General features: G+C 36.0%; 1 protein-coding gene across 11 annotated transcripts in view; it reads right to left on the bottom strand.

Moving 5' to 3' along the window:
- Window positions 1-14,256, bottom strand: part of LOC134533990 (uncharacterized) — a 69,514-nt gene that overhangs the window by 29,305 nt on the left and 25,953 nt on the right. For 7 of the 11 annotated variants that reach the window (XR_010075418.1, XR_010075417.1, XR_010075419.1 and 4 more), the window contains exons 6-9: window positions 13,414-13,498; window positions 11,251-11,322; window positions 9,822-10,183; window positions 3,339-3,611 (exon numbers count right to left, since the gene is read on the bottom strand). Coding sequence is in view for 5 of the 11 variants with exons in the window: in XM_063371868.1 (XP_063227938.1) it covers window positions 3,339-3,611; window positions 9,822-10,183; window positions 11,251-11,322; window positions 13,414-13,498 (792 nt within the window). In the remaining 6 variants the exon portion in view is untranslated. The remainder of the gene's footprint in view (window positions 1-3,338; window positions 3,612-9,821; window positions 10,184-11,250; window positions 11,323-13,413; window positions 13,499-14,256) is intronic. The other 4 variants (XR_010075422.1, XR_010075420.1, XR_010075421.1 and 1 more) reach the window with 1 other exon arrangement.

The following is a 14,256-nucleotide window of genomic DNA, read 5'->3' as shown; positions in this document are numbered from 1 at the left end:
ATTTTTATATTACATTATTTTATAGCATTTTTATATTATCGTTTTATAGCATTTTTATATTATTGTTTTATAGCCTTTTTATATTATTAGATTTTTGGATTGTGCAGTGAGCACAAAAACTGAAGGTAAATAGTTGATGAGTATACAACCATGTTACATTTGTAGCAGATTCAAGCATTCATTAGAAAACTGTTATTTTCGTATAAAAGGAATACAAGATCATTTGTGACATAGTATCACTGTTGAAATTAATAAAATACTTTTCCAAATACTGCCCCACAGCTGGTTGATCCAGCTTGCGAAGAGGACAGATTTTAAACACATGCTTATTGTCTCTTCTTGAAAAACCTAGTTTTTTTCAGGTTTTTTTTTTTTTTAAAAATCTCAAGTATACATGACATTGATACTTGATGTTTTACTGCATTCTTTTACTCTTCTGCTTTTGATAGAAAATTATTTTTTATTGTCTTGTGACACACTGACGTGATATACTTAACAAGTACATCTTTCTTTTGCCACTCTAGCCGGCAATTACATAACTTGCAAATTAAAATATCACTGTCGCTTTGGAAAATGTTTTCATATTTATATTCATTTACTATCTCTTAAATGGAATTAGTATTTAGATTCATTTTTAGCATAATGCTGTTTACTCACCCGCATGTCATTCAAATTTTTTTGTGGTTGTTCCGGCAAGCTGGCCTTGGTAAAACTCAATCATTAGTGTGGCACATATAGGTCCATGTTCCTTTACGTTTATGAAATGAAAGTGCAGAAGTGTGTGCACAACAGGGACTAATAATGGTTTAAAAATAACTGTGAAGAAGCTTGCATTATTTAACACTCAATTACACACATAAAGACACAGAATCTGTAGTGAAGTGTACCTACAGAGCATTGATGCACTTTCGTGGAGGATTGGCACACTATATTATTTATTATGATCTATGCAGGAAACCGAATATCGACTCCAATGCATAGAATACACTAGCAGACTGTTCTATAGTGCATTGTTGCAGTGCAATTTGAATAAGCATTAGCACATAATACGATCTTGTGGTTACCTATATGTAAAAAAAACTTCATGACAATTATTTGCCAGGATTAAATATAATGTGAAGATTTACGTTTTTATTTGTCTATTTGAGGTTAGTTTCGCATCTTTCCAAAGAAAAAAAATTTATTTTACTGTGATAAAATAAGCAGAACTTAGGGCTGTGCAAAATCCCGAAATTCTGGAAAAGTTTCAGGATCACCAAGATTTTTTTCCTTGTCAGGCAGGAAAATAAATTCCTGAAATTTTTAGTATTATTTTAAGTTATTCATGCGGTGGATTTTTATTTTCCACTACATTCAGTGACATAAAATGAGAGAAAACTAATACAGAAAAAAGATGATTTAACATGGCTGGTCAGACACACAAGAATGGCGTTATCGGCTTGCTTAATCTTACCAGGAAAAGAGTTAAATTTATACATATCAGAATTGTCAGCATACTCACAAGGCTCTATGTCTGTCTGTAAAACAGCATACTGTAACGGCCGAAAATACTGTAGGATACCAGGGAAAGCTTTTTTGTTTTTTTATAGATAGCCAGACGATCAGTAACGGAGGGACACGATGAGGAAATGACAAACGCAGCAGGAAACATTGAAGGACAGGTGAAGTGGGATTTGGGGGGGGGGGGGGGAATGTTTGCTAACATAGCATAACACGGCCACGGAAACAAACACTCGCGCTCAGCGGGCGCAACCTTGATCACAGCGCAGCGAAACTCGGTCATAGGCACAGGGAAGGAGGGGGAGTGTGTAATGACGTCAGAAGCGGCGCTGAAGCGGAACTGTTTATGTTATTAATAAAAAGACGCAAACAAGGTCAAAACAGGCTTCTTATACGGGGAGATTTTATTTGAGAAGTCAGAGTCACAGAGTGAGTTGGAAGCCACGCTACTTCGCCGCCGAGACGACACAACGATTGGTGAGTGACCAGTCACGATGCGACGATGGATTAACACTAGACCGCAGCACAACGGCCTTATGCCCATGTAGCTGGTAATATTCAATATATCTCTCTCTCATTTCAAAAACTAAGAATACGCAGTTTAACAATAACTCGATAGAAATTAGGAATAATAAATTAATTTAAACCCGTCACGTAACTTGGGAGAAATTAGTCTGCAACAGTTGGTAACTGCACAAACCAGTAAGAGACAAATAAGGTCAAGAACAAGCTCTAGGAAATGGCCGACAGCACGGTTTATTTATTAACGAGAGTATCCCTGATAGGCACGACTATGGTTCAGTAATTATGTGTAATTTATGTGTGATAAATAGAATGTTATAAATTGTAATTATAAAGACACAGTAAGTAGAGGGTTATATATGTGTTGAATAAAATGTTAGTTGAAACTGCGGAAATAAACATGTTCTTGTGGAAACGTTCAACCTTAACCTCTTTATTTAAAATGTTTTGCAAATAGGGACTGTCACCCTACCTTAAGGATAATTAAGGAAAAACACGAGTGGTGGAACCGCCCCCAGAACCTGATACTCATGACAGGGCCGTCACGATATCAGGAACACAAACGATCCCGGTAGATTCACTTCCATTCCCTTTCCCCATCATCCTTCACAATTCATTTCATTATCATCATTTCACGTACATATTCCCTTCATTTCCATCTTTACCGTCGACACACATAAGTGAGAGTCGACGGCCGTAACAATACAAAGCTGTGATTTCCTGGCGGTTAGTTTTGTTCAAAACTTCACAAAGGAAAATTTTATAGATCTGTTGGAAAATATTTGGCTGTAAATGTTAGGAATAACTCCAATCCTAACATACTATGACATGTTTTTCAAGTAGATATACAGGCATGCATGCCCTTTCACCATTTTAACTGCCACTGGTGATGTTTATCTAGACAGCTCAGGCAATTTATCTTTTCCTTTCGGTTAACAAATATAAAAAGTTCACCTCAGCGCAGAAAAAAAGTCGCATGCCCCACACTGCACAGCTGCGCTAAACCTTCTTGAACTCTCTGGCGTGGTATATAGTTATGACCCACATCTAATAAATTAACATCTTAATGAAAATTTTCCTTATTAAATCAGTTTAAAATGAACTAAGCAATAGTTAAAAGCTGCAGTTGCACCGCACATTACACTCAGTTTATGCTCAAAAAGTCCAAAATGTTTATAAAGACCCTCCTCCCCTCTATTTCGACCCTATTTCCGGGCCCGTGAGGGATTGTAACAACAGGGTTTTACTGTAGTAAAAATAAAACTAGCAAAGTGAAATGAACTGCTGGAACAGATGTTACTTTTAGTGCAACTTACCTTGACCAGCATCCACAGGCTTGATGAACACTGGTGGAGGTGGCTGGCTGAAATTGTTTAAGTGGTTGTTCTGAGATGGCGGGTTCAGAAGTGGTGGTACAACTGACGGATAGGCATTCCTGTGCGCATTGGCGTACCCAAACTGCTGCCTGGGGAAGCTCGGGTGGCTGCCTGGGCCAGGCCCGTAGTTGGTGTTGACTGGTGTTACAAATGGTTGCTGGTACGTATGGTGGTTTGTGGGTCCCTGATAGGGCGTGTTATATCCCACGGCTCCTAAAAACACAAAATACGGTGAAAGGTCTTCAATCCAGCACGTACGGGGCCACGATCATGCTGGATTAGTGATTTTGCCAGATTATTGAACATCAATATCGTTTAAACTAGAACATCAAAGATGAAATAATATATAGTATAATGCTATTTAAAACAAATTGTACTAAGCTGCTCTCTGGAAAGAAGAAATAGAGATGAACGTTGACCTTCGAAAAATCATTATGGTAATGTACCAGTGAAATATGAAATTTAACCCTTTCCTGCCTGGCGGTACTTGTGAGTCCCACAATGTTTGAAGCCCCATAGAAATAGTGTGTGCATGTTTGAAACCACATGCTGACTGTCGGGACCTCTGGGTCCCTGTATAGCTCCGCTCTGCCAGTTGTCGAAGAAGTTCGATTGACAGCCAAGAGGTTGCAGCACTAAAACGGCAGCACTGCACCAGTCTGGAGCGCCCTTTTTTTTGTTTGTTGAGCTGGACATATGATAAATGCCTGTCAGGACTTAAAAGTCATTCATTAAAAAAAAATATTAAATATAAATAAAAAAATTTGAAAAAAATTATGGCCTCCTTTTATGCCTACTTAAATATAAAAATGAAATAAAAATTACAAAATTCAATTTTTTTACATTTCTAGGCAGGAAAGGGTTAACCCATAGAAAACAGAAAACACTGTACTGAAATGAAAAGACAGTAATGATTCTGAGCAAACTAAAAATGCAGGCAGTGCAGTAATTTGACCTAGCAGCCAAGGCCAACAACAGGTATTTACCTGAAAATATCTGAACATGAGCAACTTGATTGGTGCTGGATTACAGATTGTGCAGAACCATAGAAAGCCAGATTAAAAGCCTTTCACTGTATTAGTTATTAATTCATCATTATAAATAAGGTTTGGTCTACCTTTGTTACCCACTATAGTGGCCCATTGCCTCATTTTAGGGTAGTTCTCATTGTAACAATTCAGACTTCACCAGCTATTTACAAACTTGTTGGGTTAGAAAATACTATTCAATTAAGGTAAAAACATTGCTTTAAGTGATTCATGATTAAATAAAGTCTCTCGAGAACAATGACCGATTTTTACTGCTTTTTATTATCCTTGGACCGAAAATTCATACTAGCACAATGGCAACCATCTTCCGACCACAACACTGTTCCAGATAATAAACAAAACATCTCAAAAACAAAACAAAAAAAAGTTAGTTGCTTCAAGAAAACAATTTACTTTAAAATGATTCCAAAATGTCTGACAAAGCAGAGATTTATTACTGAAATATATATATATATACACTATAATGGTTTCACATGAACTTGGGGTACACGCCAAGGACTCTGTCCTTAGAACGACAAATAAAAACAAATTTTAAGTCTTGTTGCAAGCTTAACACTGACGACTGCCATCAACGAAATCTAAATTAAAAGTACAAAAATGTTTATTAATCGACGCCATCTGGACCGCAGCAGCAAAATTTGATTCTCAACTACATAAATACATTATGTTTAGAGAGACCGCGACCTCTAGATACCACGACCACACGACTGTCTTAACGAGGTCAAACGCAACTGCGCACCACTCGACGGAAGTGGCAGATGCGCGGCCTCACCACCCAACCACAAAAAGACATGGAAAAATATCAGCCAACCATGGCGCACAGCACTTCAACTACTTACGAGTCTTTTTCTCACTCTCTCTGAACTCTGTCTCTCTCTAATGCTTACGCAACCAGCAAAATATTGCACCTGCTTGTTAAAACTAAGAACATGGCAACAAAAATACAATACAAAATTATGTTAACATGCATTTACGAATTAAAAAAATAAAACAAGCAATACTTAAATATGCGAATGTACATAAAAATGTAAATACACAAACAAGTAAAAATAATCCCTAGGGGTTTATTCATCACAAAGCAAGCAAAGCAACAGAACAACTTAAAAAGTATGAAACTATGTAATTCATAATCTTAAAACATATGGCAAACACAGGAATACTTCTTAAAATGAATAAAAAGCTGGTATTTAAATGATATCAGAAAAGCTAACCATGTTCTGAATATGATCACCCAACATAACAAATCATTATTTCAGCTGTTTAACAATGGGGAGACAGTATCCTGTGTTGTTACACCATTAGGTTTTGAATGGTTTATTGTGGCATTCCTAGCAACTGTGTTTGAGCAAAGAAATTTCATTTGTACGTAATACAAAAATGTAACATTTCCTTTAATGTCTTTGTAATAAGTGTGTACCTCTTTTAGACTATAATAGTAATTTCTTCATATTCTGTAGACACTCATAGTTTGCAACAATTTGGTCTGATAGCCTTTATCTTGCAAAAATACTGCGAAACTTAACACTGACATTTCTTAAATCACTGACAACAACATGTTATCATGGGGAAAAACCTCCCATTAATGAGCATTCTAAGAAACAGATGCGGACACCTATTTTCGATTAATGGTGAAAACTTGTTGTGCCATTCACCTTATCTTTTCCATCTGTGTATGCATACAACTACTTCAACCCTTCAGGTGCTAGATGTGTCCGTGCCAAATGTTTGTCTTATTGTCTAGTATAGCCAATTGAAAGGCAACCCCTGCTGTTGAAACAGTATAAGCGCAAATGCCAGGGTTTGCAATGTTCGACAAGTATTAGAAATTCAAATAGTTTAAGATGCATATTCCCCACCCTTCACGCAAGAAGTATCCTGGGTTGATAAGGAAACAATGTAGTTTTATGGGTACAGCGAAGACAGGAGGGCCTTCTCCCTCAACATTATAAGGAAATCTGTTACATCCACTGCAGAGGTAAGCAACGTCAATTAATAGTTGACCAAATACTTGTACTTTTTCATTTTAGCCACTTCCAGAGCTACGAGCAGTATGTACACTCAGAGGGCTCAGAGTGGCAGAGCACAGGAACACGTGAGATTTGTATATGAAATTATGATTAGAGAACCAATAATTATATACAGACCTCTTTCTTGTTATTTTGCAAAAAAGTTATCCTATATAATTTTTTTTATGACACACTGTTTTGAGATATGGAGCTAAATTAAATTGAGACAGTCTAGGAACCTAACCTTCAAGTTTTTTTTTTTTTTGTTATTTGTAATCATTAGAACATCTTTCCCTATTGAGAACTTGCAGTAGGTGTTTTACTTTATTCAACTTCACAATACCAAAGTTTTTTTTTTAAATTCTTATCATTTTTTATCAGTGGACACTTCTCAATTACGGACTTTTTTATTCACATGAGATGTCCGTTATTAAAAAGTTGGAAGTTTCACTGATGTTGCTCAGATATCACTGCATCACCAGGCATATATTTACTAATTAGAATATTAAATTATAAACTAATTAAAATTAATGAAATAAGTGTTATAAAATCTGTTTATAAAGAGCAGAGATACAAAAAACACAAACTTGCAAGAAATAATGCACACAAAGCTAACAGTAAATGTGTACTTAGTAGACTAAAATAATTACCAGTAACAACATATTTCCCACAATTTTTGCAATGTAGACTTCGCCTCATTAATATGTAAGAGAATCAGGGGCGTAGGAACCGGGGGGGACAGGGGGGACGTGTCCCCCTGAACTTTTTGGGTGGAGGGGACTGTCCCCCCCAACTTTCTAGACCGGGATATTTTTATTTTATAATATTATTCCGCATTACTGTTATGCTATTTGAATAAATCTATAATCTAAGCGAATCGGGTACCATGTATCAAAGGTTCATGTGCAAGAAATATGTCCAGCATCAAAATTATAACATTCAAAAACAAATAGTAAAGTGACTTTACTTTAAACTGTCAAAACGTACCAATGTTATTTGAAATAGAGTATAGCTGCAGGACTACGCCCCTTCCACTTTGCAACCAGACCTAATGTCTGCTGTCATTAGGCAGCTTAGCTCCCTCCCTCCTCGTGTTATCATACACCTATACATATCGTCTGTGAGTGTACTTGCACATTCCTTGAATAACCTTAAGTATTTCGCTATTTTGCTGTCGTGTTGGGTGTAAGGAGTAGTGTTGTAGAAACATGTGTTGAGCAGTAGACCAGAGAGTTGTAGATGTAGAGTCAAACTACTTACGTGTGCATTAGCATTTCATTTTATCAACAATGAAAAGACAAAAAACGGTTTTAGCATATTTTTCAATAGCCAAAAGACAGTGTGAAGGTGCTCATGCTGAAACTTCATCGAACGTGTGTGTTTGGGGGGGGGGGGGGGGTAGGAGGCGATTTTGAATTACCATTAAACCATTACATTTAACACTTAACTCTTAACTGTAATTTTATAATTTGTAGTCTTAAGTTTCTCACCCTTGCTGGTAGTAACTCATCCTTAAACATAAAAGAGATAACAAAGTTAAAAGGTAAACTTAAGGATTTGTAAACATTGAAATAAAAATGTTTCGTTTTAGAAAGTCCACACAAATTTAATAACCATTGAACGGCTATGCATACATAAAAATTTATACTAAACATAGCACAAGTATTCATGTAAATAAAAAGTTGTCTTTTTCTTAAAATTGCAGTTTTTATAAGTTACCTGGTTCGTTTCTCGGATGTGGAAATTATGCCGGGATGATGCTTCGGAAAGTTGGTATTCTCAGGAATTGCCTGTTTTCCCTTTTCCCTGCCTTTTATTATCGGCGCGGCACACCGTTCACCTCATTTCAAACACCCTCTCACTTTTTTTTTTGCCCAGATACACTCCTTCAAAAGGGATCTCTCCACTTAAGTACTTAAAAATAGTTTTAATAAGAAAAATAGTGTAGTAACTGCAGGAGATTTTACCCTGATTAAATCTTTACATTGTTATTAAGTGAGTGAAGAGAGTTTAACGGCCCTTTAACAAGGAAGTCTTAAGAGCCGATAGGGGTGAAATGAGGTGAAAATAAAACACATCATCATTGGCCGAACCCGGATTTGAAAGGGGATCCCTCGCACTGCAGACCGGTACCTTACCGACTGAGTTACGGAGGCATAAGCCAAAATATGTTAAGGATGTATCAAAATTACTATTGAACTCTGTGCTAGAAGTTAGGCAGCTGTTTTCAAATATAGAAGTTGTTTTGAGATTGCTGCTTGTTGTACCCAGCTCTTCTTGTTCAGCTGAAAGAAGTGTCAGCTTTCTACGAAGGCTTAAAACTTATCTCAGGTAGGTATGTTTGATTTTTAGTGAAACCTTAAAAAAAATTATTTGGCTTTGATAAATATTGTTTTTGTACTTTCATGTGTCGGAAAGTAATTACCATTAAATTTAATTTTTCAGATCAACTATGACACAGGCAAGACTTAACCATGTAGCTGTACTACATGCTCATCAACATGAGCTGGACGTACTTGATTTAAACGTCATCACATCTCTATTTATAAGTAAGAATGAGAGACGGGTACTTGTGTTTGGTAAACGATAACGAGCTACAGGCAGTCGGGCACTAGTACAGCAGAAAGACTTTAATAAAAAAAAATGTACAGTGTTATTTAAGGTATCGAATAGTGACGTGTGCTCGAGATTTTAAATGTGTAGGGCTAATCAGTCAAAGTAGTTGTGACATAAGATGTAGCCTATTATGTGGACAAGAAGGCAAAGTTTATGAATTATAAACAATTTTTTTTAATGTTTCCAAGTGTACATGTTTTTTTAATTTAGATTGATAATATCGTAAATGAATTAGTTGTAGAAAATAATTTATAAAAATTTCATAATAATTGAAAAATAATACTATTTAATTCCATCCGAGTAAAAAAAAAAGAGAGAGCTTTTGCCCTCCCTGCCTTCCGCCCAACTTTATTCGTAAATTATTCACTCATCAAATTTTATCTTAAAGAAACAATAATTATTTTAACATCCATGTATCCAATGGTTAGATACAAAAACTGCTTAAAAAGCGCTATTTTACACTTTTAAAATCAAAACTTTCCGGTGGAGGACCCCCGGACCCCCCGTCTTAGTAGGAGGGGACTGGGTTTACATGACATCAAAATCATTATTTGTCCCCTCCAACTTTATGAACACAGCTACGCCAATGAAGAGAATGCAGGTCATTTTTCAAGAATATAACCACATAAATGTTGCATAGTTTCGTGATTACAGATTCCAGAAATCTGAGTCAATTTTCGTACTCAAAAGGTTAGTCAAATAAATATTCTGTGCTGAAAGCTTGCTTTCCAGTTCCATAAAGCAAGACATACCTTCTTGTTGCCAATTCTGATGCTGATGCTGTGTATTGAAGGGCTGATTGGCCCCGGGCGCACTGGGGAAGCGCTGATACGTGGTTTGACTGTGAGACCGGGCCTGGGCAAACTCGTTAGTCGGACCAGCTGCTCCTCCGCCTCTTCCAAAATTGTCCTTGCGCGATCTGTCCTGGGAGAAATTCCCCCGGTTACCTCCTCTGAAACCACCTCTTCCCTGATACGCGTTCTTCATCTGTTGGTCATCAAAACCTTTCTTTTCACGGAGTCCTTTGTTTTTGTTGAAGTATTTGTCCTGCATATCATTCCCAGGTGCTCTATTTTCTGAAAACTGTTTTCCTTTGCCAGAAAACTTGGGCTGACTGGAAAAAAAACCAAATTATATCTTCAACATACATAACATTTCAAACAACTGTCAAACATGTACTTAGTAGAAATATAATAAGCTCAAGCTCACTGTAAAGTGAGATACGGAATTAAATAAAACCTAAATTTTTTTTGTGATGAAAAATATTTTATTGTAAAATTAATTTCCATTCAAAAATATTTAAAAATCATTTATAAGTTCCAAAACTGTAGTAAGCAGGAATACTATGGCCAACCTGCACAGTCGTATAAGGAAAAGTCTAAGCAAGAACTATGCACCTCTGCCTCATGTCGCTAGTGTGAAAGCTGGCCTACAGGGTTGCTTTTTTAACTATGTCACAAGTAAGTAATATCGCATATGGTAAAAAAATGCCAGACAAGGATGAAGATGCTAGAAAATTCTGATGTGTGATCCAAAGTGTTTTGACTTATAAAAATGTTATTTGGAGCAGAGTAATACAATAAAAGAATAATCAAACCCTCCAGTAGCTATAACCAACAACAATGCTTTTAAAAAAAAATAGTAATGCAGTTTGTGTACCTGAAACTGACACTAGCAATTAATTTCAGTTTTCATAAAATAGTAAGTACCTTATTTTTTTTTTGCTAAACAATTTTCTTTTTGTAAAAAAAAATTTCTGTAACCAAGATATATAACATATATAAGAACTCTACCAAAGGACTTCTGAACTCATAGAGTTTAGCATAAGTCACAGCAACTTTCTATTGTATTAAGAAGCTCTACTAAAGTTCCAACAAAAAAAAAATGTAAAAATGCAAACAAAATTTGTTTACAGGTGTGAAGATGAAAAACAAACACCGACCATGAGATATCAGCATGTAGAATATGTTACAAAGAAGCTAAAATATGTGTGTGCAGAATTTGAAGAGTGCCAACCTTAATTACGCATCTTGTAACAAATAATGTTCATACATAACATGAACTGTAGCTGAACATTACAGTATGAAACAAGTAATTTCTGATGCTAACAACAATTTGAAGAAGTATGTAAAAATGAAGAAGTAGTAGATCAGTAACATGTAATAATCCTGAATAAAATACCTGTCAGTGTTTGGGTCGTCACACCATGGCAGTACGAAATTACTACTGACAGAGCGTTCACGAGTTCTGCTCCTGTGAAACATTCACACGTGAAACCACCACCAATTGAAAATAATTTATGCACATTAGCTAACAGCTCATGTGTAGAGAAACCCGCTGTACTCTCAACATGAAAGTAAAAATTAAAGTGTGATTTCACACTGTGCAAAAATGGACCCCATCAAATTTTTGCAAAGATACACCTAGTACCACACATTTAATTCTGAAATGGCACTTAAGATTCACGAGTTTAATTCACCAACTGTCACGGACATGGCATTAGAGGATTTTCTTGGGGTAATCCTGTTTTCCTCACCCATTTATTTCATTAAAGCTCCATTCTCATACGTCTCTTATGGCCCCCATTCAAGACGTGAAGCCATAATTTAATAATTAACTTATTCAGTCAACAACAAATTTTTCCTATTTCAAAAACACTTTTGCACAAACCACCTAGTACTTTGGTAGATGGCTGTAAGATAACACCTTTACTTCCTTCACACATGCTTCTGAGAGCTGTGGCCAGTATCTCCACCTGTAGTACAAAGGGTGGTATATTTTAGCAAAAGGGCTTGCTTTATGAAAGTTGGCGTCCCTTATAGGGACAATTGTATCTAAATTGTAACACAGTTTCATTATTAAATTTTATGGCTTGAAAATATTATAACCTGGCTTTAAACATTTGTTTTGAAGTCAACATACACTCTCTATTGTAAATATTGTCAACTGAAGCTGCTCGCATGAAATTATCTGTAATTCACCCCCAGTTCTTACATGCAGGAGCATGTTCATTAGAAACAAGATAACAAAAGCATTTAAAACCTTGAAAAGACTTACCAAAAAATTTAAAGGTTATTGAAAATAGGAATTATAAAACTAAATATTGCCGAACAGAGATGGTGAGGTATGTTCCCCCATATGGGCACGCTTAGTCAGGGGTGTATTTGTGTTAGTACGGTGGGATGTTAAGTATGATTCTCGCTGGTGCTTCTGGCGCGGTATCGCCTCTGGCATAATGCTGTGGACTGGCGTGCAGTCTTCTCGTCGTGCATAGGGCGACCATGAGAGATGAGAGGTACCCATGGTTGAGAAATGGAGATAAAGGTGTAATGCGGTTCACTCGAGTGTTTTCAAGAATTTGTACCGGGTGTTTATAAGCCTAAATATTATTCTGAAATAACACATTTTAACCATTTAGAGTCTTCAAAAAATACAATTTAAACATGAAATACAGAAACATAACTACTCATCCGCCCTCAGCATATTCTTAAATGCTTTTCATGAACAGACACCACTCTGATATCTTGAGCAGTTTTCAAATCACATGGTGTTTTCTGAAGCTCTGCACACTGTGTGTGTGCCTAGGTAGGCGTGGCCCCTAAGGGGGTGGGATAGTTGTGTTTTTTACATCCACACAATCTAAATATTTTTAAATTTGCTAATTTTGAGGCAAATCACACTCATTGGCAGATACCACACATTATAAGCAGACAGCTGCACACAGCCACATACTTTGAATGAGCACTGACAAGTCACGTAATTAGTTATGTTACTATGAATTTACGTTAATAGCATCTTAATTGGTACTGAATGTTTTTTTTTAATAATTATTTTGTGTCTAACATTTATATGCCTCAAGTGACAAAATTGCTTTAAAAGATTTAAAAGGATTCAAAATTCAACAGATAAAATCCCAATGCCAGAGATACCATCAAAACAGGAAATGGATACTGTACTAATTCATATCCAACCTTTAAGTGAATGGTACCTATAAAGCTTATCTTTCATCTGAAGGGTAATCACATACAGATATAGGGTTTTACTAGTGAGAATACTTTATTCAATGAGTCATTCAGACACCTTTCACTATGTCACTTTAAAAAAATACACTCTGTGAGTTTCAAAGAGAATATAATTAATGCTTAAGAAGTAAAAAATAAATTTACTGGAGTTTTGTGTTTGTTAGTGTTTAATTAGTGGCCAGATCTTCAGGTAGGAAAGTTCCTTAATAAGGTTTCCCAGCTTAGAACTCCTCTTCCCTCTATTTTGCTTCATATTCAAATTAAATCACACAAATAATGTGTAACCTAAGTCAAATAGCTTCTATAAATTACACTTGCTCACCTAGTATCATTCTGCCCTGTCTTCTGGTCATTCATTAGTTGCTGTAGTACCTCCATGACCATTTGCTTGTTTTTCTGAGACTCGTCTGAAATATTCATAAATTACGCACTTGTGATTTACACACTCCCAATGATTCCCGCCCATCGTAAAATTTTCTAATGAAATAGATAAAAAAACACAACAAAGATCACTCTCATTTTCGTCATCAGGAGTAGAGGAAACACTGTGTATACAGGATGTATACACATATTTCCCTAACTACTGCACTCAACTTAGTTTAACACTAGGCTTAGCTTGAAAATTAAAATTTCAACAACAACAACAATAACAACAACAACGGTATCATAAGATATAAGCCCAATACAACACAGGTGAGTAAACCACAGATTAAGCTTTAGTATAGGTGAGATATTATTCTCTTCACACAAAAGAAAAATCAATTAAGTGGACTTTTTTTTACACAAACTGTCTTAGTGAGAATTTTCTACATAGTTAATAACATTTTGAGGAGGCATTTGGTTGTATGAGAGGATAGGGATAGCTGTATGTATCTCTGGTTGGGTGAAAGATAAAGGGACAGACATGTCTGTTTAGAGGAGCCAAGATTTGCAGTTTGCAGCAATTTTTTCCTCTGCTGCTTTGTCAGCTTGCAGAAATGTTAAGCCTATTCCATAGGTGATTAAATTTAAAAAGGAGTGACGAATGCAAATGTATCACACAGATGCAGCTGAAATTAAAATCTAGGTCTAAGCCTGAAACTTATTTATTTGCATGTTTATTTCAATCTGTAAAAATACATGCTCTTATATTCTGATACATTTAACATGTCCAGGTCATCTTAAT

This window comes from Bacillus rossius, chromosome 7, assembly GCF_032445375.1.
Source record: "Bacillus rossius redtenbacheri isolate Brsri chromosome 7, Brsri_v3, whole genome shotgun sequence".
In the NCBI taxonomy this organism is placed as follows: domain Eukaryota; kingdom Metazoa; phylum Arthropoda; class Insecta; order Phasmatodea; family Bacillidae; genus Bacillus; species Bacillus rossius.
The sequence above is the reverse complement of the archived record's forward strand: the minus strand, read 5'-3'. Positions and strand labels throughout refer to the sequence as shown.